At 42.5% G+C, this 27,991-nt stretch overlaps 1 protein-coding gene across 9 annotated transcripts in view; it reads right to left on the bottom strand.

Moving 5' to 3' along the window:
* The window catches only part of DACH2 (dachshund family transcription factor 2), a 325,632-nt gene that overhangs the window by 234,301 nt on the left and 63,340 nt on the right, over positions 1-27,991 (bottom strand). The window contains exon 1 of one of the 9 annotated variants that reach the window (XM_081848010.1): positions 13,096-13,212. The exons of the other annotated variants lie outside the window; for them this stretch is intronic. Coding sequence (XP_081704136.1) covers positions 13,096-13,190 — 95 coding nt within the window. The 5' untranslated portion in view covers positions 13,191-13,212. Of the gene's footprint in view, positions 1-13,095; positions 13,213-27,991 lie in introns of those variants that run through there. 9 annotated transcript variants of the gene reach the window in all.

Here is a 27,991-nt window from a genome sequence, read left to right on the forward strand (position 1 = left end):
ACTCACCAGCTAAAACCACAAGAGGGAACTGTTTATCCTTCATACTAGAGACTCAAAGGTAAATTCTGGAGTTTGGTTTATTGAGGGAGGGAAAGGGAATGCTTCCCGACTGCTCGGTAGTGGCACCATTTTGTTTAAAAACATATTGTGCCATCCATACTGTACTCCCCAACATGTGGAAACCTGTGGCACTCCAGGTGTTATTAGACTCCAACTCTCATCAATCCTAGCCAGCAGGGTCAATGGTCAATTTACCAGCAGGCTAGTAACCACTATGGGCTTATTTACAAGTCTGCAGTCAAGACATAGGATGCTGCCTTATACTGAACTGAAACAGTAATCCACCTGGCTCAGCACTGTCCACAGAGACTGGCAGGATAGAACCTGGGACCTTCTGCATTCATTACGGCTCTCCCCCATACTTTATACCAGCTGCCCCAACCTGGTGCTCTCCAGGTGTTTTGATGGGAGTTATAGGCCTTAAATATATAGAGTACACAGGGTTGGAGACAGCCGCCTTATAATATTTTTTGTTTGCCCTCTGCAGTCACTCTTAACAGCAAAAAATTCTCCTTCTGCCCCAACTGCAGCTGCCCTTTTGCTGAATCTTTGCTGCTGCTTTTCTTTTCTGCTGCAAATACTCAATATTTGTCCAGTAGCTCTCAATAACACTCTGATCTTTTATGCAGCTCTTCTCCAGGGCAAAGAGCAGAAATGAGGCAGGCAGGTAATGAGGAATTACAGTTTGCCTTTATTTAATAGCTCCATCCGTCAGAGTAATAGAGATGGAGCAAATGGTAACCTTATTCACCCAACCCTTCCTAATTGCTAGCCTGAAAAGCAGCAAGAAAAGTGTATGAGGGGGGGACGACACCACACTGGATCTAATTGCAGTTCAGAAATTAAAGGTGAACAACTTGAAAGCCAGGCGTAAGCATAATGCTCCTGTCTTCTAATTCAAATGCAAACAGACTGCAGAAGGTAAGACAATTAGAAACCAAAGAGAAGGCAGCAAAGCAAGAAGAAGCCAGGGTCTGGCAAAAACAAAGTCCCTCTTTCAACCCAACTTGAACCCTCACCTTTTCCTCCCTTGGGCTGTTGGGATAAATGCATTCAGGACAGCTTGCTCATCTGCAGAGGGCACCTCCAACAATGCAATTCAGTCCCCATGGCTATTATTGCACACAGCAAAGAGGTTTGATCCCTGCTGAAGGTGGCAGATTTCAGGTGCCATTATGCAACTAGGAACCACAGCTCTTTTCAAGAAGGCGCAGAAAAGGCCTGTCAGAATTATCGAGGGGTTGGAGTACCTTCCTTAGGAGGAAAGACTGACACATTAGGCTGGGGTTGGGTTCATCGAGATAAAAGTCAGGTAAGGTGGGGAAATAGCTCAGTAGTAGATGGAGAGTGTACTTTGCATACAACTGTTCCCAGGTTCAAGCCCTGACCTCTCTACGTAAACAGATCAGGTGGCAAATGATGAGGAAGTCTGCCCAGGACCTTAGAGGTATGCTACCAGTCAAGAGTCAGCAAGTACGAGTTGGGCTGTCTTGAGTTAGCAAGAAAATATTCATTCACGCAGTGTGTAGTTGGACTGTGGAACTCACTCCCACAAGAGGAATTGATAGGCACCAACTTGGATACCTTTAAAAAACGAATGGGAAAATTCATAGATGAGAGAGCGATCTGTGGGTACTAGCCATGTTGTTATGCACTGCCTCCACAGTCGGAGACAGTAGTGCTTCTGAATACCAGTTGCTGGAAACCTCGGCAGGAGAGAATGCTCAGGTGCTTGTGTCCTGCTTATGGGCTTCTTGTGGGCATATGGTTGGCCACTGTGAGAACAGGATGCTGGACTAGATGAGCCTTTGGTCTGATCCAGCAGGCTCTTCTTATATTCTTATGTACTCTGACTACCAGCATCTCTCCAGCGTTTTGAGCAGATAGAGGTGTTTTGAATGTTCTGTGGTCTGACCCTTTTAAGTAGAGAAAGGTAGAGGTAAAGGGACCCCTGACCATTAGGTCCAGTCATGACCGACTCTGGAGTTGCGGCGCTCATCTCACTTTATTGGCCAAGGGAGCCGGCATACAGCTTCCGGGTTATGTGGCCAGCATGACTAAGCCGCTTCTGGCGAACCAGAGCAGCGCACGCAAACGCCGTTTACCTTCCCGCCGGAGCGGTACCTATTTATCTACTTGCACTTTGACGTGCTTTCAAACTGCTAGGTTGGCAGGAGCAGGGACCGAACGGGAGCTCACCCCCTCGTGGAGATTCGAACCGCCGACCTTCTGATCGACAAGTCCTAGGCTCTGTGGTTTAACCCACAGCGCCACCCGCGTCCCTTAAGTAGAGAAAACATGCATTAAACCTAGAAGATTTTTCAGGAGTGCATGTACACTGAGGCCTATATATGTATGGACTGGGGGGGGGGATGAATGAGAAAGAGCACTGTCTTCTTCATCCACTGCCACAAGATGTGATGCTGGAGTTTGGCTGAGATAGCTCTGAAAGAAGATTAGAGATAGATTTGCAGTAAATATATTTATCCGTTGTTATTAGCCATGACAGCTAAATGGAATCACCATATTCAGAGGTAGTCTAGCATGAAATACCAGTTGCTTAGGGAGTGGGGATGGGGGTGGGGGTGGGCTGTTGCCTTCATTTCCAGTTAGTGGGCATCCTAGAAGCATCTGACTGGCTCCTGTGAGAAACAGAATGATAGGTGATCTTGAACCAATGGACTCACTTAGCAAAACAGTTCTCAGGCTTCCATGAGACATGATCTACCCAAGGCATTTTAATGCCTGATTGTCAGGACTGGGTAGCAAGCTGGTGCCAGGAATCAGGGTGAGAGGGAAACCAGGAGACAGGACCTGAACACAAGCCAGGAAGCAGGACTAGAAAAGCAAGACCAGGAGCAACAGAACCTTAGCAGGCCTTGTTCAAGCAAAGCACCAGGCAGCTTTCATATATTCCCTTCCTCCCAGCATGCAGCCTATTGGGCAGAGTCAAAACATCTCCTGGTGTTTACCAAGAGGATGCAATTGTGCACTTCACCTGATGGGGGCAGTGATCAGTTGCTCTTGAATCTTCAGCAAGAGGTCGCAGTCATGCACCTCAACATATGGGGCAGTGGTCAGCAGATCCTGACACTGAACTGGAAAATCCAGATGGCAACACCCTCCCACTAACTACCGTGAGGCACAGTATATAACTGTGAGACACAGACACACACACACACACACACACACACCAAAATCAGTGAGAGCTGTACAAAAACACGCTACCTTTCTTCCACCAAGTAACTCAAGGCAACATGCATCCAGGTGATCTCCCATCCAGGAACTGACTGGACCCAGACCTGCTTAGCTTCAAGTGGGATGCTACATCATATACCTCCATACAAAGCTACAGGGGTAAGAAAAGGATTTATCCACAACATACAAGTAACCTTTAAAAGGGCTGTTTGTTGCAAGGAAAAGCACAAAGGTTCAGGTTCGTGCAACAGCACAATTATGATTTCTACAACAATGAATGAAGCTTTGGAGACATCTGACTCAGACACATGCTCTTCCTGTATCTGGGTGTGTTGGGAGGGGGGTTATCTTTCCTGCTAAGTGGTCCTTTCAAAATGTTACCCTTGCAAAAATGACTCTCAATAAGTGTTATTACGGCACATTTTACAGATATAGGAAAGCAATAATGGCATTCTTTTAAGCCTTGCTGCAAACACAAAGGACCCATTTTATCCAAGGAGTGACACACATCTGAATGACAGGCTTCCTACCTGCCACCTGCTAAATCTTTTGCAACTTAAAAGTTCTTATCATAAGCTGAGAATCCAGTTTTCATTTTAAATACAGTCGTACCTTGGATCCTGAACTCGGATGTTTTGGCTCCCGAATGCCACAAACCTGGAAGTGATTGTTCCAGTCTGAGAACATTCTTTTGGAACCCGAACGTCCAACGTGGCTGCCATGGCTTCTGATTGGCTGCAGGAGCTTCCTGCAGCCAATCAGAAACCACGATTTGGTTTTTTAACGTTGTGGAAGCTAAACGGACTTCCGGAACAGAATCCATTCGACTTCCAAGGTACGACAGTATATGCAAGTTCCTGGGCATCATGGTTAAAAAGATACACTTGACAATAGATATTAACAAACAAGGATCTGGACACCATATTTTTTAGCAATGTAGCCTAGACATGCATCAGTCCGTTTAGCTGCTGCATCACACCACAGTCTCCTGTTTAGCTGGCAATATTATGAAAATCAATAGATCCATTTTGCAAATTGTTGTCAAACCAGGGGTTTCCTTTCCTGTAGCTATACACCTGGTTCTTCCAACTTAAATGCAGCAATTTACATTTCTATCTATTACAAATCATTTTTAGCATTCAGACTCAGTTCCCCATCCTGTCAAGATCACCTAGAATCCTGTTTCTGACTTCTTAAGATGCTATTTATAACCATCACCCCAGTTTTGTGTCACCTGAAAATCTGATAAGCATCATTTCCACTGCTTAGATCAAGTCATTCTTAAACCTGTTAAACAACACTGGGCCTGGGACAGAACCCTGCACTTGTTGACAAGGAGCCACTTCTGTGGATACAGTCCAACATCCAGCTACAAATCCACCTAAAAGTCTAATAATCTAACCCACAGTTTAACAGCAAGAATATAATGGTGGGTCTTGTTGAAAGACTTAGTCAAATCAAGATATACTACATCCACTGACTTCCCCTGATCTACAGAAGAATAAAAGCTGCCTGATATGGAGCCACACCCATAGTCCATCTAGTCCAGGGTGGCCAACTCCCAAGAGACTGTGATCTACTCACTGAGTTAAAAACTGGAGGTGATCTACCCCCTTTTGGGGGGGTTCAGGTCAAAGTTGTAGGGCTTTTTTAGGGAGGAAGAAAGCCACATTTCTTTGGGTTGCAGGGCAAAAATGTTGAGCTTTTCTAGGGGAGCCAAAGTTGTTGAGCTTCTTCGGGGGGAGATCTACCAGTGATCTACCACAGACATCCAGTGATCTACCAGTAGATCACGATTTACCTGTTGGATGTGCCTAATCTAGTCCATCACAGTACTGTACACTAGGATGGACATCAGCTCTCCAGAAGAGGTGTACTTGTCTAGGGTCACTGAGAGATTGAAGACCCATGACTATTTCTGCAGCAGAGTCCCAGCCTTCAGCGTCTTACAGCCACCCTATCAGCATGAAAGGGGAGCTTTCCAGCCACCAAGAAAAAGCCACCTCACTCTTTGTGCTGATTCAAGCCAACCAGAGTGTGTGCACAGAAAATAGTAAATCTTCCTGAAAATCTAGTTGGAGTGTGTTGATATTTGCAATTCACCCCCAATTATTATTGTTGTATAATTATAATTGTATGATCTTAGAAGGGGTGTGGCTATGAGTGGGTGTAACTCTGACTATCAAATGTTAACTGGAATTAGTTCCCTTTTTGACATGCATGCTGAACTTCAACTAGCACCATTTCCTTTGTAAAATGAACTTTCCAAACTCTGGATATTTCGCATGTTCCAAAAACACCATCTGTAGATACGCATGCTTCGTAAAACACATAAAATACACCAGGTTTCTGCTGTGCTATGCAATAAAGAAAGGGCACTCTGCAGTTGAGTAAGAACTTTTACTATTAACATAAAAGAAAGCTATAGGCCTAGGTCTCCTTGTCTCACCCCCCTCCTGCTGAAAAGAAAGGGATCTTCCATCAGCCAATTGTCATGTATCATATATTTCATCTCTCTGAGGGCCAGGGGCTCAGGTTCTTTTCTCCAGAATAAAATACACCAAGGGGGAAATTTGTGTTGCACTCTACACCATTTACAAACTGCTTCCAAATAAATTAAAGCACTTTCTGCTATTCATTAATCCCTGGATGCTGCCATTTTTGCATTTGTGCTCAGTATCAGAAAATCCTCAACTCCTGGTTCCAGGAGTTGCACCTCTATCTCTCCTCTTCTTCCCTCCCCAAGTACACAGATGGTGACCTTTCTTAAGCGCACCCCAGAGATATCGCATAATGTAAGTCAGAAAAAGGAGAGTGAACAGGGCAGATGCCACCAGAAAGAAAATTCGGTCCAGCAAATGCAGCCAAAAGGATGAGAAAACTAAAGGGGGTGTGTGAGAGTTTAGTTGGCTATTTGTCAAATCCAGACATTAGGCTGGATCATCTCTATTCTGACGATCTATTGTATTTTGCATAAAGTAGGAACTTCTACAGTCCGCACCATCTTCCAAGTTTAAGATTCTGGTTGCAATCCCATAGTCACTGAGAGGCTGTTCCAGAGACCATGGTATTTTGAGGATCTCCTTCCCAGAGGGGAGAGAAGAGGATCTGCCTTGGGGATCCCCCTCTCAGCTGCAACGTAAAGGGCTGCCACCAAAGCCCCTCTGTTGTCACTGCAGAGATAAAAGGGGGGAGTGTTCCAGACGTTTATTGGAATGGAGTCTGGACCTCTCCCATTCCTCCAAGATGGCTATTGAGATTGGTTTAGCAATTAATCCAGTTTCCTGAGGAAGTATGGGAATTAAAACTCTGTGAAAGGAAATTAACACCCTTAAAAACTGCAGCTCCATGATTCTTTGGGGAAGTCACAACTGTTTAAAGAGGTATAATAGTGCTTTTAATGTATAGGGCAGCTGTAGCCTGGCTTCAACACTAGAGGTGCAACAACATCTTTCCCTGCATCTGCAGGAGAAGGCTAGTTTAAGGGGTTGATGACAGGCCTGTGGCACACAGCTCTAATCTCCCAGAGGACAATGGCTGGGGGCTCACGAGAAATAGCATGGGGGGAGCTGCCGTTGCCCCCACGTACAGTATCTACCAGCTGATTGCCTCACTCTGTCTAATGGTAGGGCTGGCCCCAAGGGCAGGTATGAGTTATGCTTACTTGTCACCTATAGCATGTCTTGATCCAGCCAGAACAAAGGTGGACAGTGCTACTCAATGAAATCAATAGGACCTTTGGCACAGACTTCAAGGTGAGCAAGAGGAGACCCTCTGTCAACAAGAATTTCACTTATGTTTCCTCTCTGAGTAAGCAAAAATAATACTAAAAATAAAAATAAAAATAAAATCCAGCTTGCTCTCACCAAGTTCTCTCTGTAAGAAACTATCCCCTGTAAGCATTTAGCAGACGGGAAACGGGACTCCATTTGTGTAGTGGCATCAATGCAAATCTAATTCCCGACATTAAACTGGAGAGGCAGAAGCACATTTACAAGGGCTTTGTGGCTGTATCTCTTCCTTCAGTTAGCAAAGTTAAAAATCATTTACTTTTGAGTACTTGCTGTAAAACGCTAATTGCCCTAGAGTCCTTATGGGCTCCATCGCTGCATCTGCAATGGCTTCCCCATACTCATCAATGGAGGAGGTGACTATGTGGACACAATGACCTGTTTCCTTTGCTGAACTGAACATAAGGGCTAGCTCGGTGCTCTTTTTTCAACCGTTCTACACCTCTTCTTGAGAAAAGAAATTGAATTTAAAAACTGGAGTGAAATTCTCATGGGTGGAGGAGCGTGGGGTTTTTATGTGTTTGCTTTAACTTCTGAGATGGTCAAGAGGTGTTTTTGAGTTTCTTTTCTTCCCTTCAACAATTCATCCCCAGTCCGCAGCCATCCCAGGTGCCTTCAGTAATAGCCCTTGGCTATCACTCCTCTCATAGGGAGGAGTGATGGCCCTTGGCTCTCACTCCTCTTTTTTCAGATCAAAAAGTGTGGGCGTCTGGGGAATCTGAAGGCTACTGGAGAACCTTGTGACAATAAGATGAACTCAAAATCCCACACTGCCTTAAATTTAAAAGAAGTCCTCAAATGCCCTAAGGATGATTCAGGAAAAAATGGGAACTGCTTTCAGAGGGGAATAAAACTAAAGACAACTGGGAAGACTGATTTGGGCAAAGCACAGAACTAGAGATGGCAAGGCCTGGGGGGAAAACAGAAAAATTGGGGGGGACAGGTTTTTTTCTGTCCCCCCCCCCCGAAAAATGGCTTTGGGGAAAAACAGAAAAAAACCTGTCCTATCCCTCCATTTTTCCCCAGGCCTTCCAGCACCCACACATCGGAGCTCCCTGCCGACTGACACCAGGCAGGTGCGCTCACTGTACTCTTTCTGGCAACTGCTCAAAACATTTTTGTTAGGGCCAGCCCATCTGAACACGTAGAAGCTGCGTGTGATTTACAGTGGTACCTCAGGTTACAGATGCTTCAGGTTACAGACTCTGCTAACCCAGAAATAGTACCTCGGGTTAAGGTACTATTAAGGTTAACTTTGCTTCAGGATGAGAACAGAAATCGCACAGCAGCGGGAAGCCCCATTAGTTAAAGTGGTGCGTCTGGTTAAGAACAGTTTCAGGTTAAGAACGGACCTCCAGAACGGATTAAGTTCCTAACCCGAGGTACCACTGTACTTCCTTTTAACCACTACTGACTTTAATCAGCTTTTGAATACTCTTAAGTAACTGCTTTTAACTGTGTTTTATCAATCATTTTAATGTTCTGTTGTATATTTTTGTAAACTGTTTAGAAGCTCTCTTACCATCATGCGGTTTATAATATATAATAACAAATTCAATTTTAAAAGCACACACACTCCTTTTCCTTTCAAACAAAGCCTTAGAGCAACATACTATTTAGTAATTGTATGTTAGTTCCTTCTGGGCTTGGCATGCAAAAAAATTGCCTTACGCTTTGTCCTGGCTGTCCCCAAGTAGAGATGAGAAGGCCTGGGGGGGAAATGGAAAAATGGGGGGGGGGAGTTTTCCCCCCAAAAAACGCTTTTGAGAAGTCCATGAGAAAAATGACAAAGAGGAAGAAGAAGAAGAAATGGAAAATTATAGTAGTTCAGAAAATGAGATAGAATAAACTGCATGTATATGTTGTATCTTCTGTTGTTGTTTTTAAAGCACTATTCAAAGGGTAGACCTTCTATGGAGCTAAAATATTGAGGTGGACCTTAACTTTATTTGCTTTTGGTGATAAGGGGCAAATCTGATTATTCTTTATGTTGATGGTTTCTTGCTACTCCACACTGAACTTTTTTCAATTTAATTTCCCATTTTTTCCAAAATTTCCATTTTTTCCAGGGGGAAATGTCCCCCCCCCCCATGGCTTCAAAATTTTCGGAAATTTTACATCTCTACACAGAACAAGGACTTTCTGCAATGCACCCCACATGGAGTGCTGCATCAACTTTGAGGTGGTGCAATTTTGAACATGTGTTAAACTTATTCTCAAGGCCTGATCAGTTCTAAGCTGTGTCTCTTCTTCACTTCTATCCAGTATATATGGCATGCCAACTTCCATCAGCCCTCAACAAGCATTGTCAGTCATCAGGGATAGTTGTCCAACCACATCTGGAGTGTCGTACACTGCATGGTAGTTCCTTGGAGATTGTTAGAAGAAAACACTGGTTGCTCAAAGCATCAAGTGTTAATCCTGACACTGGCACCGAGGAGGAGGAATGAACATGGGATGAACATCTCTGGTTCCATTCTATGGGCTCATTCACTACTACATGCTAACATTCTGGCTGAACATGGTCAATTTCTAGAATTAATTCTAGAAATGGTGCATGTATAGTCTACCACAACTTGCATTTCCTTTCATTTACTCTGCCCTCTGCTCCTCTCTTAGAAAGGCTCATAGCTGATGAAACATAGCACATACAGGCAGAGGCGCATCCAGTTGCCTTGTTCAGCTACCCTTTTATTAGTGTGTGCAAGCATTTCTGTGCATTGGGCAGGGGGAGGAGAATGGGTTGAACAAATTAGCTGTAGCAAACTGCACAGAATAATGACAGGTCCCTAAAGTATTGCTATCACTCCACAGAAAAGACCAGGCAACTTGGAACTCCAAGATCAAGATTCAAAACCAGATGGGAGGATTTCAAAAGAATCCCTAGAATGAATGAGTGGGAAGAAGGGTTTTTATTTCACATGCTCAGAAACCATGCCCTCTTATTTGGAAGTCCTAATCATAAGCGTGTTGAGGGGGCTGATTGTGATTATGCAACAGTGAATAAGAAGCACTCCATATATGCTCTAAGAACTCACTATTTTATATATTCTACCAGTGAATGGTATCAATAAAAAGGAGCTATGGCTAAGCCACACTCAGTCTTGTATGCAGATTAAGTCCAGCTAATAAGAGAAGGGAAATCAAGGGATAGAATATAATGGAATAGGAATTCTCAGAGCAAAATCTATAAATACACATGTTTGGAAGAAAAGAAATTGGGAAAGGCCTCGGACATTTATTAGTCGGAGGGGGCCTCAAAATGTTCACATTCTTTGTTCCTATTTCTTGCCTGAAAGCTGCTGAAAGTGCAATCACCCGAAGCTTCAGAAGCAAGGAATGTTTGTGCCAAGTTGGAATGACTTCATATAAGATAACGCTGCTAAAATAAAAATTCAAACCATGTCACCAAAATGTAGTTGACAACATGTATATTATGCAATTATGACTGTCATTTTATTACTGTTATTAATTTATTAGTATAATTGCAATTTTTTTTTCAATGTCATAATGTGATAATAAAGGACTTGTCATTACTGAGTTAACCTCAGAACATCTCTGACCTCAGGGGAGGGTGCTCTCCGCTTTCAGTCCAAAATGAGCTGTCAGTTACCACAACGACATTTTGATGACTACATTATCTTGTAATTAAGTGTCTCAACAAATTTCTCCTTTTGATTGACAGGTAGTTAAGACTATCTTTGACCACAGGGCAGTTCCTTTATATTTCAAGAATATTTTTCCCCTTAGCACTGAAAGAGAAAGATGAACATTTAAAAATTTAAATGTTGGAATATATATAACACTTAAGTTTTTATGTGTAAAACAATGGAATCTCTGACCAATGCTAATTTCCCCACTAGTCTCACACTATTGTGTCAATGTGACAACTCTGACAGATTCGGAAAGTCCTGAAGTTCTTTGCCAAAGTTCAAAAAGTGCACTGTTTTCTTTCCCATTGTTTTCTTTCCCCTTGTTTTCTAAATAAGTATGTACAGAGCCACACAGAATCACGTGCACTGACAGCATAGTTCTTGCAAAGGAAATTAATAAAGTGCTGCATGACTGAGGACCAGAGAAGCTGAATGGTGGGTTATCTGGAACAGATCAAAGGAACTCTGCAAACTGCAGCTTTCAACTTAAAATCAGAAGTCCAATGATGTGTAGTCACTATAGATGGGGCAGTCTGTTTTGGAATGAATGTCAACAATGAGCAAAAGCAAAGGGCTGGACCACTCCTTCTCTCTATCCCTCTCTCTCTCTCTCTCTCTCTCTCTCTCTCCCCCTATCTCTCCCGCTCCTGTTCCACCTAGCAGACTCCCTGCAGAAAGAAGGGTAAAACTTGCTGTAAGTCTAACTACTCACTTGCAGAGGGTTTTTTGAAATTAGGCAGTGGACAGTAGGTTGTCCACCCCTGCCTCAGAATATACAGAGGGAAGCAACAGCTGCCTACAGCAGGATGCCACCCAGAGATGCAAGCACTGCGTCTTGATTGAGGCTGGTCTTCATAAGTTTGCTTATGGTCCAGGTGAAACTGAGCATTTGGTCTCCATGGGGCTGAATTAAAAATGCATTGGATAGTTGAGGTGCACTAGGCCGTATTCTAGTAAGCTGTTAAATAAGTGGGTCAACAATGCAATATTCATGAAGGTTAGGGATTAATTTTTAAAATATTTTTTAAAATTTATACGTAAATATGCCTTTCATATTACCGGTGCTAAACAGGCAGGGAAAAAAACATTAAGCAAATGGCAGGTAGTACATTTCAATGTGGAATTCTAAAATTCAATCTACATCTGCAGAATCATAAAACAACAGGTTACCTGAAAATATGGACTTATTCATTTCTCCTTCCCATCACCAGCAGCTGATGGGGGTCAGGTGGTACACAACCTTGGACCATTGAGTTGCCACTTCTAGGTTCCACAGCTAATTGACTTTTGAGTAGTTCTGATTACTTTTGAGTAGTTCTGCACCCCACCACACAACCAGCAGAGAGAGGATTTCCTGATCTGCACAGCAATGCTACACATGTATACTCAGAAGTAAGTCCCATTGACTTTATCTGATCAACAGAATAGTGCCTTCCACATCATTGGGGGTTTGAAGCTGGTGAACGTAGCCTCCTGTTCTGAACTGGGCATGTCCCCTTGACCCCAGAATGGTCCTGCCAAAGCTTGCACTCAGAAATGCTTATCAAGTCAGACCACTGACATCTGTAGTTTAATGTTGCTTACCTAGCCTCTTCCAAATTGGGGCTTCCCATATGTTGTTTGACTCCCAACTCCCATCAGCCCCAGTCAGCATGGCCAATCGTCAGGAACAATGGGAATTGCAGCCTAGTGGCATTTGGAGGGCTCTAGGTTGGGGGAAGCTGATCTACAGTGACCGGCATTGGTTTTCTACAGCTTCAGATGGGGTCTCTCTCAGCCCTACCAGGAAATGCCAGAGGAACTTGGGACCTTCTGCATGCAAAGCAGAAGCTTAGCATCCCTCCCATGTGGCATACCCAGCCTTCACGATAACATCCTAGGGTGGGTTATAACAAAGTAAAAATACAATATTCAAATCAGCTAAAACAATTTGTAATCAAAAGAATGGGGCAAAAAGCTATGACATACTGAATGCAAAACAATTATGTTTTTTGTTTAATTTACTTCATCCTATTTTAGGTCTTTGGTTGTAATAAATATTGGTTTGCTCTCTATTCTGTCTTTCCTACCTTTACTACACATATACACACACAAAATACACACACACACTTGCAAATCTACCATCTGCAATGCATGGATAACTCTCACTGAATTCTGTGGAACTTGTGCATGATTTGCTATGCTCAGGGTTGCAATCTCAGTGTCTATGCATTTCCACCCTTCAGAAGCGTGTGGCAATTCATCAGCGATTTAACCTATAGACATTTGAAGGTTGAAGAGCACCTCAGAGGGGTCGTTGACCTTCAGCAACTGCAAGATTCGTAGCTTCAGCTACAGTCAATATATATTTATCTTTCTGTTGGGACTATTACAACTGTTCAAGTAATGCTGACCTTGAAACTTCCTGTGCTGGATGCAGTAGAATAACGATCCCTGAAGGAAAAGTATAAAAATATCGCAATAGGATGTCTAAATCTAAAATGCACATAACAATCAAGAGCACAAGGATTCCAAATATACACCACCTGGAAAACAAAACAAAAGAAGAAGGAGGCTGATTTTTGGCACAGTCTTATAACTGCCATTTGCATCACACATGTCAGGCTCAAAAATTGCATATCCAGATGTATTTCTGATCAAGACTTGTATAGCTTAAGAGACCACATCTCTCAGCATGAATCAGAGCCCGTTCAGATGTCATACAGTAGGAAATGTGCTTGTACCACTGCATAAAAGGCAAGAGCAACTTCATTACCTGGCCTGGATGTACATAGTATAGTTATATTGCTGAAGCTAAGCAGGTTTGGGTCTGGTTGGTATCTGAAGGGAGACCACCTGAGCCCTCCACTTCCCATGGATACCACCTTGAGACCTGCGTTGAGTGAAATGTTCTACGTATGTATAATAAGATGAATTTAAAGCACCTAATATTTTTATGTACTAAAGGGATTGCTGTCCACAACCTCAGACAAATGCACAGCCCGGCTTAATAAAATAAAAGCAAATTAGAAATGCACTTCAGTTTGTCAATGGCTGTTATAAATTATAATGGCTTTCAAGCTGTTTTAGTGCTGGTTTTGACCTTTAAGGCTCCCTTGTCCTTAAGGCTGGGTGATAATAATAAAAACAATAACAATACTACCGTTGTATAATTTTAAAGAAATATCATCAGCCATTTATGATTTGGGATCAAGGCACCTGGAAGAACACCTATTTCCACAAGGGTCTACCTGTCCACCAGGTATTGGGAATATTGTTCAACCTAAAGGCCATATTCAGGGACGCGGGTGGCACTGTGGCCTACACCACAGAGCCTAGGACTTGCTGATCGAAAGGTGAGCAGTTCAAATCCCCGTGATGGGGTGAGCGCCCGTTGTTCAGTCCCAGCCCCTGCCCACCTAGCAGTTAAAAAGCACGTCAAGTGCAAGTAGATAAACAGGTACCGCTCCGGCGGGAAGGTAAACGGCGTTTCCGTGTGCTGCTCTGGTTCGCCAGAAGCGGCTTAGTCATGCTGGCCACATAACCCGGAAGCTGTCTGTGGACAAACACCGGCTCCCTCAGCCTATAGAGCGAGATGAGTGCACAACCCCAGAGTTGTCCACGACTGGACCTAACAGTCAGGAGTACCTTTACCTTTACTTTAAAGGCCATATTCACTTCCAGAACAACTCTCATGAGGCCCCATGCCAGTGGAAGGTGGAGCAAGAAGCAAAAGGGGCATAGCAACTTTTGTTAGAAACTTCTGCTTCTAACTTGCAAGGCTAAGCATATTTTGGAAATAAGTTTGATGGCTGGTTTCTTTTAGAACATAGGATCAGTTCCAAACTGGAACTGTTTATAGAGAGAGACCTGAAGGGCCACACTTGGCTCTAAGGTTCCCTGTCCCTGCTGTAGACTAAGGTCTTCAGCAGGGCTCCTTCTACAAGACATTAAACCTTCATAGTGGTGGCACCCAGATGGGAAAAAGCCTTCCCTAGCAAATAATAATAATAATAATAATAATAATAATAATAATAATAATAATAATAATACTTTATTGTGGTCCAAAGACCCACAAAACAATTTCAAAACAAGATACAGTTAAAATGGCCATACAGACAGATGGAAGAAACCAAGGAAGTCATTTTGTTTTATCTAGGGCATAATGATATTTGTTTCTTATAACCTCTGAAAGAAACTTTGCCACGGCCAGTGTAATATCATTTGACCTTTCTTCCAAAAGATATTTAATACGGGGGGCTCCGGATTTCTTTGGGAGAAAGTGATGAAAGTGGTATAATACTGTTTTAAATGTATAGTGGAGATGGGACCTATGCTTCCTGAAACTCATATTCCTGCCCAAACCCCCTGTCTGTCATTCCACTTCTGGACCCAGAGCATCTTCTCTGTGGGTTAGAGCGTGGGGTTGTTAACGCCAAGGCCGCAGGTTCGATCCAGCTTATTGGCCAGCTGCATTGCAGGAGGGACTAAATGACCCTCAGGATCCCTACCAACTAAACTATTCTATTCTATTCTATTCTATTCTATTCTATTCTATTCTATTCTATTCTATTCTATTCTATTCTATTCTACAGAAGCTGAAGTGGACTGTACATCACTGACTAAAAGCTAGTATTCTTCAAGAAGGGAGGTAGGGCTTGTAGCCAATGCCTATCAAGAGTAGAGCCACTGAAATTTATGGCCATGAAATTTATTAGTATTACTGATGGATCCACTGTGAGTAAAAACTTCATTGGCTACAACCCTGGAGGACTTCTTATGTTGTGCACCAGCCAGCCCCCAAGACTCAGCCCCCGCCACCACACTTAATGTTTAAGAATTCAAATCTAGGAGTCTTATTAAAGAGCAATAACCTCCTCCTTTTTTATTCTTTTGTAAACTAATCAGAAACTAACGACTTGCACTAATTAAAAAGCTATAATTAGGAGAGACCTCATAAAACATTGAAACGATTTCGGGCTGAGAATCTTCATGTGATAAGCTTGTTCCTTATACCAGTATCCATGCCTCACGGGTGGGGGGAGGCCACAAGGATAAACCCTGATAAGGGAGCACTGTTTCTTAAAAGTTAGAATGCTTCCATGGACTGATTTCACAGTGGTGGTACTGGTGGGGGTGACTTAGTAAAATTACTTCATTCAGAATGACAATGTTGTGTCATTTTTACAGAATGTGATACCAACCAAAAACTAGTATTTTTCTGGTCTGATCACCAAAACCACCAAAATATTAGGATCTGAGAAGTCAGCTTATAACTCCCGATTCTGTCCCAGCTCCATCCTCTCACTTGCCACATTTCATCTTGGCTCCTGGCCCCACCAGTTTCTCTACTCAAAGCACCTAGAATCATAGAATCATAGAGTTGGAAGAGACCACAAGGGCCATCGAGTCCAACCCCCTGCCAAGCAGGAAACACCATCAGAGCACTCCTGACATATGGTTGTCAAGCCTCTGCTTAAAGACCTCCAAAGAAGGAGACTCCACCACACTCCTTGGCAGCAAATTCCACTGTCCAACAGCTCTTACTGTCACCTATTTGAAACAGGTGGGAAATTATGCAGGGATGAGGGACAAGGTGAGTTTCCCACTATTAGATCCTTCCAGTGACAATTTTCCATTCCTAAAAAAGTACCGTTTCCCAAAGTGAATTGATAACAGAACAAAAATGGACACAATACTGGCCATATTGAACCTTTTCTATGGAAGAGAGAGATTCCTTCATTCATCCTCTAGGTCATTCTGACCAACTTCCATTCCTCCTGAATTCTACCCTAATCTTCTCAGGTCCAGTGTCACATTTGCAAAATTCTACCCAATACGGAAATAGGAAGCTGCCTTATACCCAATCAGATTGGGCAGATAATCTCAGTAGTGTCAACACTGATTGGCAGCAGCTCTCCAGGATTTCAGGGTTTCTCCCAGCCCTCCCTGGAGAGGCCAGGGATTGAATCTGGGATCGTCTGCCAACAAAGGGATTTAAAGATTCATTTGGTCAAGCTGCCTTCTCAGGGTTGAGGAACCTGTGGTCCTTCAGATGTTCATAGACTCCAGCTCCCATCAGTCCCAGCTGGCATGGCCAACAGCTGATAGCAGCTGTAGTCCAGAAACACCTGAAGAGTCAAAGGTTCTCCGCCACTGTCTTAGACAGGCATGGGTGCTATCAGTGACAGTTCTAAGTTTTGGAGAGGCACTGAAAAAGGCCCCTCCCTGTTAATTCATTAATCCAATCAGCATCAGTGCACACTATGCCTAGCTAATGCGCTAACATTCACTGGATTCCAGTCAAGGCTCAGTTTTGCTCAGGAGCAACACAGTGGAACATGGAGTAAAGCTGACAAGATAAAAAAAATACCACACAGACTACTGAATGTAACTGAAACGAAGGAGCCTTATCAAAAGTAGCCAGCATGTGTACATAGCTCTAAACAGCTTGTACAGGAAAGACACATACACAGCATGTTGCCATCCATTTTGATCTACCATGGCTGCTCAACTGTGTCCATAAAACATGCCTAACCTTCCGGGTGTGATGCATACGGAGCCCTAGCAGGGCCTAGATTAGCATCTCCTTCCCTCAGCAAGTCCACCTTCTCACCTCCATTCTCAGCTGCTACTGCTCTTCTTCCTCATCTTTGCTACCATGTAGAGAGCCAATAAGGAAGCAGACAGTGGCCTTCACTAGTCCTTCTCCCAGAGGCCTGGGCTAGAGAAGGAGAGAGGTTGGTGAATAACTGGGTTGCAAAGGTTAAGACAAGGACTGATCCAGAGGCCTTTTGTCAGTGGGCCACCTTCTTGGGTTTGGGCCCTTAGTCAACCTTGTTGACTTGCTCCACGCACCATGCCTTTACATCAATTTTAAACTATTTGAGTAGCATTGTGCTGGGATGTCATTGCTGTTGCTAATTTTATCGCTGGGCTGTACTATTTTTACAGTTATTTTTGGTGTTTTGTGGCACCCTGATTCTGATATATTGCACTTGGTATGTTGGTACAGTACTTACCTTAAGGGGAAATTACCCTAGAGAAGACTGCCTTAAAAATGAATAATAAAGCTAGGAGAATCTCAAACATTAATTCTGAAACAAGGGCATCTGCATCTCACCAGTTTCCTGTTCCTTCAGTTCATCTTCACCATATTGCCCTCCGCTTGTCTGATGGGCACATCTGCATTGATAAATTACTGCAAGAAAACAACTGGATGCACCCATCTGCTCCTACACACTGGAATGTATAACACGAATTGAATATTGATACAATGGAATGTATAATCCCATCAATTTTGATAAGTGGGGGTCCATGGCTTGGCTCTAGAAAAACAAGGGGGGTCCACAGTACTCAGCTAATTGTGAGCCACTGGTGTAGACAATACCAAAATAGGTGGACAGTCTTCACTTAAATCAACTTCTTATGAGACAAGTACAGTTTTTTGTACCCCATTCAATTATGAATGCAACTCATAATTTCTATTTATTATTTTCCCTCAAAAATACTTGTGGGGATCTTTTAGTGAAAGCATTGTTACTTTATTTCCCAAGTTGTCACAAAATCCACTGCCTTCATCGTAATTAAACAGCTGCTATAATCACCATAATAAATACAGTTTAAATTACGTTTAAATTAATAGTGAGCTGTTATACCCAATACTATCTGTGAAAAGGTGGAGATTAGCACCTTTTTTTCTGGTTGAAATACAAATTAGGTTATATTGAACAAAGTCCTACTCAGAAAGTAATGAACCTTTTTAACTTCAATGGGTCTACTCTGAGTAGGACTAAGATTGGATACTACTATTAATAATATTTGTTTGTTGCTTAATACAAAAAAGCAGCAGCTGCATCTCTGCACTGCCCTGGAGTTTGGGGAGGGAGGTAGTTTTTTGAAGATGTTGCTGTGACTTGACATGATAAACTACAAAAAGCTAAAACCATATCAAAGCAAAAAAGAAAGGAAAACAACATGCAACAACAAAAAAATTCATAAAATGCTCATCCAACAAAACAATAATAAGACATACCCCACCTTGCTAAAAGATGAGCTTCACAGCAGACACTAACTGAAGCGCTAATAAATAAGTATGTTTCAGCCTGGAACCTAAACACTGCCAATGATGGTGCCAGGCACATTTCCCTGGGATGTGGATTCCACAAACAGGAGACACTACTTTAAAAAGCCAGCATATATATATATTCCTCAATACTTGATTTCTCATAGCCATTGCTCTATTTATTAGAGTATGATTGATTGATTATTGTTTGTTTGTTTTGTTGTCCGTTCATTACTGAATTAGGCTACACCCTTAAACATACTTACTAGATCATAAGCTCCAAAGGGTCTTAAAGGTAACATTAAAGGTAAAGGTACCCCTGCCCATTAGGTCCAGTCGCAGACGACTCTGGGGTTGCGGCGCTCATCTCGCTCTATAGGCCAAGGGAGCCGGCGTTTTGTCCACAGACAGCTTCCGGGTCATGTGGCCAGCATGACTAAGCCACTTCTGGCAAAACCAGAGCAGCGCACGGAAACGCCATTTACCTTCCCGCCGGAGCGGTATCCATTTATCTACTTGCACTTTGACGTGCTTTCGAACTGCTAGGTTGGCACGAGCAGGGACCGAGCAACGGGAGCTCACCCCGTCGCGGGGATTCAAACCGCCGACCTTCTGATCAGCAAGGCCTAGGCTCAGTGGTTTTTAGACCACAGCGCCACCCGCGTTCCACGGGTCTTACTTCTGAGTAACTATGAATGGGAGTGTGCTGATAATTATTTCACTCAACATAGCTTCTAGCAATTGTACTGCCTACTGAAGACCTTCATCTTCCAGCATGTCATTTAAGTAAGGATCTTTCCCAACCTACATCTGTATTTGAATTGTTTTAAATGTTTTAACTGTTTCATCATTTTGTGTGTTTGCTGCCCTGTGTTCCTTTAGGAGGAGGAGCATGACATACCGTACATAAATTTAATTAACGAATTATTTAATGAACATCTTAAGCGAGCAGGCAAATTTGAACCAGCAACAGAAGGGGAGTGGAAATCTGTTTTTCATGTTACAAATTTTGATTCTGGAAGTGCAAAACAATTATTCTATGACAAAATTGTAAGGAAAATAAAACACTGTCCCTTCTATATAAGGGAGGCACTTTATGAATCATGGAAAAATAAGTGGGAAAGAGACAAGAAGGAAGGAGGAGGAATGAGATGGAGGCATGGGGAGCATCGAGAGGCATTGGGGCCAAATGAGGCCCTCAGGAAGCAGGTTGACCTTCTTTGGTACGCAGGAGGTGTGGGGAATCTCTGGCCCTCCAGATGCGGCTTGACTACAATTCCCATCAGCCCCAGCTAACATGGCCAATTGGCAGGGATGATGGGAGTTGTGGTTCAGCAACATCTGAAAAGCCAAATGTCTGGGTAAACCGCACCTGGTTTAAAGAATTAATACGCAAACGCTACTACAACTTGATTGTGTGTTTGGGCAACCAAGGAAATGAAATGAATAAACTTCTTACTCTATACAGCCAAAGTTAAGCTGATTTAAGCACTACACATTTCACATGGATAGCTAAACAAAATCGCTTCCTTCCATTAGATGGGTCGGGCCTGCAGCCTCTTCAATTATTGCCCATTCATTGCCTGAGAAAAAATCTGCTGGTATTTTGACTTTAAACTAAGTGTATGCTCCTGTGTGTATCTTATGTTATATAAAAAGAGAAAATGCTGCCACTAACTGCCGCGGTAAACTCTACCACTACCACAAAACCTCTGAAAAAAATTCCAAATATTCACACATTTTTGTGGCGCTAAGAATAGATCCAGATAAGCCTAATCTAACTTTCAGTCCACCCCAACCTTGAAAACATTCCCAGTTGCATTGCATGGAGACTGAGAAGAGTTTCCACTGGAATGGAAATAGCAAGGGAGTGAATATATTGCAGCTCCTGAGATCTATGTGGCTGTGGAACATAATGTTTTATACAAGCATCCAACCAACTTTGTGCAGATGGTATGTAGCCTCTCCATCTTTATTACAAAGAATAAAAATGATGTACAGTATACCATGGGGTTATTCAACAAACAATTTCCAAGGATCACCTTTACAACAAAGTACGAAAGAGCTCTAGAATGCTTTATACGATGTCAGAGGTTTACGGAGCTGCAACAACAGACCCACAGCTGGTGGATATGAAAAGTCAGGCTGAACGGAGACGGATATGTTTTAGCTCTGCACAGTGCATGCAAATAGTGAACAAACAGTTCTTCGTGCGACATTCCAAATAGAGCAAAATCAGTATTTGAGCTTTTAAAGTACTGTAGTATCATTCCACATCAAGGTCCAAGAAAGGGCAATTCCATGGGCAGGTGAAAGCGACACTACAGTGGTACCTTGGGTTACATACGCTTCAGGTTACAGACTCCGCTAACCCAAAAATAGTGCTTCAGGTTAAGAACTTTGCTTCAGGATGAGAACAGAAATCGTGCTCCTGCGGCGCAGCGGCAGCAAGAGGCCCCGTTAGCTAAAGTGGTACCTCAGGTTAAGAACAAACCTCCGGAACGAATTAAGTACTTAACCTGAGGTACCACTGTATGCCATACTTATTTTAAAAAACACACACATACAATTATAAAACATATTTACATGTCAAAAGCCAGTTCAGGTGATCAGTGATGTGGTAAATCCAAAAGTTTTAAGGCTGTCTACTAGCAGGGAATCCCACTGTAATTCCCTTGGCAGAGAATTCTGAATTTCCACAAATTCTGCTCTTTACAACAGTATGGACTAATGGCCACCAACTTGGGTGCCTTTAAAAAGAGTTTACACAAAAATCCAAGGAGGATAAAACCTATTAGTGGCTACTAACCATCATGACTGTGTACAATCTTCACTGGCAGACGCAGCATGCCCCTGTTTACTAAGTTTCTAAAGAACGCAAGTGAGGAAAGTGCTGCTGAGCTCGTATCTTGCTTGCAAGGATCTGATTCACCACTCAGCAAAGAAGGAACCCAACTCCTGGAGGTTTGAAAACTCGTCACTGGCATGCCACTGAGTGACATTTGTTTATTTCGGTCAGCCTTACTGTTTTGGCTTCTTAAAGGTGAGAACGGGTTTGCTATCAGTTTGAGGTAGCAATGTTTCTGAATAACAGTTTCTGGGAACCACAGGTGGAGAGAACACTATCACGCTTGAATTCCACTTGCTGGCTTCCCATGGTCAACTTTTCAGCCAGTGTGTGGGGGGGTATCACTTTCTTCCCCTGCATACTTTTTAGAGTCTGCATATGCTTCTTGAAAATTAGGCAGTGCTCTTTAAACTTGAGTCCCTATATGTTTGTTGAACAACAGTTCTCATGATCTCTAGTCAGCTTATTCAAAGAACAAGCCTGATGGGAGTTGTATGCCAAAACACCCCACACATTTTGCGGCTGAAGGCAAGACTGAAGCACACTGCATAGGGAAAGGACATGGAATAAATAAAATATGCAATTTGCTTATTTATCAGTTACAATGTTATATCCACTTTTTCTCCAAGAAACTCAAGCCAACATACAGATGACTCTTCTCTGTGGTGATAGGTTGGAAGAGATCAATATTTGCCTAACAACACTCACCAAGCATCATAACCAAGCAGGGATTTCCTGGTCCAAGAACAATAGCATACTATTGCTGCCGACCTTCTTCAGAAGGCATGGCATTCAGAGAAGGCAGCATGGAGAGTCATGCCTCAATTTCAGTTTCCAGTTTCATCTCAGGTCCTCTCCACTCTGGATCCTCCAGTATCTGAAGCCTGGACAATAGGGGTTCTGCTATGTAATAGGCCAATAACTGGCAAATGGTCCATGCTCTGACCAGTCTAAGGTGGGCAACCTCAGACCCAGAGGCCAAATGTGGCCCTCCGGGCCTCTCAATCTGTCCTGGGAACTAAACCCATTTTCGCATCACCTTGGCTGCTGCGTGTCACAGAGCCAAGAGGATCCCACCAGAATCACTTGTGCATTGACTTTTGTTTTTGGCCTATTTCCCCCAAAAAATCCAGGGAGAGTTTGATTACAAAACCTGCTCATTAATGTTTTCTGCAACTGTTGTGAGAGTCCCGATATCCAGCAACTAAGGGAGATTAAGATAGTTTTCCATTTCAAGGCACTGACGTTTTACAAGTTAATACACCATAAGTAAACTCACATTGCCTCTTGTGAAGTACACACAGAGTTGCTTTGACATAGTTATTTTATTACTGTCTCTTTTGCTCAAATAAAGTCTTACAGAAGCCGGTCTCTCCTCTGACATATTTACCTACCTGTTTCCTGATCTCAAGTACACATTTATGCATCTTCCTTGGCTTGGTTAAGACAAGAAGCACCTGCATCCTTGCAGGAAAGGGAGGATGAACAGGTTTTGTTTTATTTCTTAACGGCACAATTGTATGCATGTCTACTCAGATGTAAGCCCCCCCCCCCCCGAATTCAATAGGGCTTACTTCCAGTTAAATATTATAGGATTACAGCCTTCATTTATAAAAAAAAATAAAATCTGAAGCAACAGCATATTGATGCTTCGGATAATAAATCATTCTTATTTATTCCTCCCTGCCATCAAGAGTTTTAATCTTCATTTATGACTCACAGAGTCTGTTTTGTTGCAAACATTTGATAAAATAGTCAATTACCTTCTCCCACCCACCCTTTCTTTTCTTTCATTGCAAGCAGTTTCAACAACTTGTTGGGCTGATGAAAAGAAGGGGGAGCTTCAATGCAGAAGATAAAGTGAAAATAATTTCTGCAGAACAAATGTCAGGGGCAGTTTGCAACGATTTTCTTTAAGTAGATTATTCTTTCACAAAAAAATGACACGGCAATTCAATATTTAGTTTGCTGAGACTGTCATTTAAATATTGTTTGGCACCTGCTCCCTTCCATCTCTGCTCCTTAACGGCTCCCAATTTCAAGGGGTCGGAAAGCCAGATTTGAACTCTGCAACCTGCTTTTTTTTAAAAAAGCCAATAAAGGGGCTTCCTGCCTGCTGACTCCAATTGTGGGGAGAAAGACACCCTTACACTAAGCCTAGATTTATCATTTCAACCCAGCGTGTCCATTCAAAAATCCACAAGGCAGCAAAGCCATTGTTTTAAAAGCCCAATGTACAAATATTATCACTACAACCATAATCAAGACAGCAAAATGAAAGTTGGCAGCAATTCACCACACATCAGGAAACAAACATTAAACAGCAGTAAATAGGTGCAGATCTGGAAGAATCATTCAGCCCCAAAAGCCCATTGGAAAAATACCAGTCGCCTGAAAAAAGGAAAAGGAGGAAAGTGTGTGTCCTTAAGGACGGAGGTTCGACAGCATTGCCATCCATGCTAAGAATCATTGCTGCCACCACTTTGATTCAGCTGGAGAAGGAACATGCAAGCAAGATCTCAGCTATAGAAGAATCCTATAGCCAACCAAGGAAGGCCAGAAGGGAACAGGATCAGATGCAAGAGTTCTTTCACCAATGAAACATCATGAGTATTGCACCCGGAGGTGCATCGAAACATCCAGTATTTCCTGTCGCGTTATCTTAGGGAAAGTGCATTTTTAGTACTTACCACACCATGCAAGACATTTAATGAACTTGTGTAATAACTCAGGAAAAAAAGGTGTATTCAATACAAGCACCACGTAAGAAAAAACTGCATGCAAAGTAAACTGGGTCAGGTCTGCAGATGGAAGCAGTAGAGCTCAAAAAAGGTTTACATGTTAGATCCCATTGAATCAATAAACAGATTCTTACAATCCAGTCCTATGTACTAGCAAGTCCTATGGAATCCAATAGCAACTGCTCTCAAAAAAGTACACAAAGGGCGGTGGCATTCATGATTTAAGCAAGTGTGAAATGAGACACTTACACATTGTCCAGTTCTGGTTATATTTGTACATCTGTGTGCCATAAGCATTAGCAACAAGTTCGATTTTTCCAAAGAAGCTGAAGATACAAATTGTGTTTTTCAGGAAAGCAATAAATGATGGAATTTTCATAATGCAAATTTGCACCTCGCAGAAATCAGCTTTCCTCAGAGTACAACTTGCATTTCCTGTATGTATACATAAACACAATGCACACATACAATCCTTACTCCATGGGTCTTTTAAAAAAAAAGATAATCCCTACTTTCTATCAATCTACTTTTTATCCCTCTGCCCACCCACCTCCCCAGCATTAAGGCTAATAAACACTCATGTTTCCAAATCTTTCATGAGTGTTTCTTCTTCTTCCAAGCTTCCAGTAGCTCAATGCAACGATCATTATTGCTCTGCCAGTATAGCGACTCTGTTCGTCATGCTTCAAACAACTACAGCACAGAGATTAAATACAATCTATATCCACATAAATCATTGAATAAATGAATCATGAAATTAATATGTAAATTGTGTGTTTAACCTCTATTTATACAGCACTGTCTGTCACCATGTAGTAAATCTAAAACTAATTGCAAATTCACAACTCTGCAAAAAGAACACCATGGTAAAAGCTTGACATATTTATTAACTAAATGTTGAACTACATTGAGTAAGTAATTAACAGTCATGCCAGAACAGGGAGAGGAAAATTATATTTAAGCACAGATGTCACCTGTATGAAATGGCTAAAACTATTTTAGATTAGATTCTGATATTAATCAAAGAAATACCACTATTTAATTTTTGACAGACAAATCTGTTACCATTTATTCATGATTCCATTAAACAATCCATTATTTAAAATCTGTACGTCATGTCCATCACATCTCTCTCCATTAGTTCTTTTAAAAGGGGAAAAAAACATGAGAGAGAGAAAGAGGCAGTTCTGTAGCTATGAATGGGTTGTAGGTTCCAGGCACATGTTAAGTACCGTATTTTTCTGTATATAAGACACCCCCATGTATAAGACACCCCCTATTTTTGAGGACTCAGATTTAAGAAAATGGGGGGAGATGTATCCATGTATAAGACACCCCCTAATTTTTGACATTTTTTAGGAAAAAAACCTAGTCTTATACACGGAAAAATACTGTATATTCTTTGAATTTTGGGATTTGAGAATCTGACTCTTTTCCTTGTGGATATTTGAAGGAAGCCAATGTTTTACATACGTAACTCCTCGCAAAAAAAATAATACCATTAAATAATGATAAAGTTAATGTGCCTTGGCTTAGTCTCCCCCCCCAAAAAAACCCAACAACATCTGGCTACTGATCTGGAAAGAAGCCCTTCACAAGGGCAACTGAACCAGTCCTATAGCCTAGATTATCACCACCCCTTTTTTGGAGAGGCTTCCTTATTAAGAAAGGTGCTTTGGTAGTTGACCTTAGGACCTAATTAACACTGTCTGAGGTGTCATAATTTTTCATTCATGGTGGATGTTAATTGAATAACAATGGCAAGCTGACTTGGACATTGGGTGAGGTAGAAGCTACATCATTTATAGGACTAGAAAATAATAATAAAAATCTACAAGCATGGTGCCACCACAGCTAAAGCCCTGCATTGCATAATTACTGAGCTTACCTGTCAAAACAGACACACAACTAAGCCATAACTCATCAACCTGAAGGATAATATTATGTATTCCCCAAGATAGGGAGAATTTAACTAGAATGGGTCATGGTAGAGGGGGGAATAGAATTGATAGAAGCAATCCTAATGAAAATTGGATAGAAAAATAATGTGCAATCTTTGCCAATCTGGTGTTCTCCAGCATTGTTAGAATACAGGCAACTTCACATCTGTGCAGAGGTTGCATTCTGAGACACAGTGGGATGCACCGTGGGATGCACAAAAGCTGCTCTGCCCGCTTCTGGTTCCAAAAAACGTGTGCGCATCAGTAGTTGCGCATGTGCTCAACATGCAAAAACAGGGAATTTTCTGTACAATTCCAAAATGGGAAATCAGATCACTTGTCTGTCTAGCTCAGCTCTGTCTACACTGGCTATCAATGGCTCTCCATAATTTCAGAGAGGGGGTCTTACCCAGACCTACCAGAAGAGGCCAGGTTTGCAGTCTAAATCATCTGGAGGGCACCAGGTTGACGAAGGCTGCCTTTAGAAATACTTCTAAGTAGTACTACTTCTAAGTAGTTGCCACAGGAGGAGTTCAACTCCAGACTAAGGGTGGCCATAGATTTTGTGCAGGCTCTTTTTTTTAAAGTAAGCAGGCCCAATCTATGCTTTCTGGACCAATACATGTGATCAGAAATCAGTTAACCTTCATTTTTTGCACCTCTGCAAATCTGTAGTTTGACTTCGCTCCCAGAGGCACACTCCATTGTCTCTTAAGACAGATGGATGCCAACAACAGGGTTCTCTGGAGGGAGAAGAAAATTACCAAGATGTATATTAAAAGGTGTACTTTAGATTAAAAAACACATACTGAAGGAGGTGAGGTGCTTGCCAGGGGTGGTAGCGCCACTTACTGGGGTGGTAAGTGACAGCAGCAAGCAATGTCAACAGGATTATCTGGGCCCAGTACACTGTATGATGGACTTTATCTGCATTAGCATCCATGGAGTAATTTTTAAAATATTTACCTGTTGGAGAGGGTGTCACAATTTTTTTGCAGGAAATAAAACCCATTACAAAGAGCATGAATCCCTTTCTTTGCTGCTGCTTTTGTTGTTGTTTTTTTAATTGACAAGCTACTCCCCAATCATAGGTACACTAACATTCTGAGTTCCTTCTATGGGGCAGCAGCAATCATTTCTCCACCAGGGAAGACCAGCAGAAAAGACTTTAAAACAAATCAAGACATTCTTTCCCTTGGGAATCAAAACACTCTAGCCTTATCTTGGCGCAGTTGGCTAGATCTACTTTCCTAAATGTGAATCACTGGCTAAAGACACACTGAAAGATGAGAAAAGGCTAATTTCCCACAAAACCAGCACCAGCTCAGGACATTTTTGCCACATGAAGCAAAAACAGAAAATGCCAGCGCCCCCCCCCCAACTCACCTGTGCCATGCCACCACCTCTGCTCCTCTCTCCACTATCCCTTGCTAGCATTATCAACTGAGACTCCGATAACAACTCCTCCACTGGGAACTGGTATGTCCCTCTGCCTCCTTCCTATTCCTCATGCCCCACAACCGGGGGACATGCCCTATTCTGGGTTGGGTGGGGAGTGATCCAAAATTCACTGCCTGCATCATGTAACTGAGCAGTGGTTCACAACAATAAGGAGGTGAGATTGTCAAGAAAGCGTGTTCTCCCTCATGGAGAGCACATGTTGCGGTGGGGTCTGCCGAGCCACCCCTCTGTTGCCAGGCAGGGTTGCTAAAAAGG

The sequence above is a fragment of the Podarcis erhardii genome, assembly GCF_964252035.2.
Source record: "Podarcis erhardii genome assembly, chromosome: Z".
Lineage (NCBI taxonomy): Eukaryota > Metazoa > Chordata > Lepidosauria > Squamata > Lacertidae > Podarcis > Podarcis erhardii.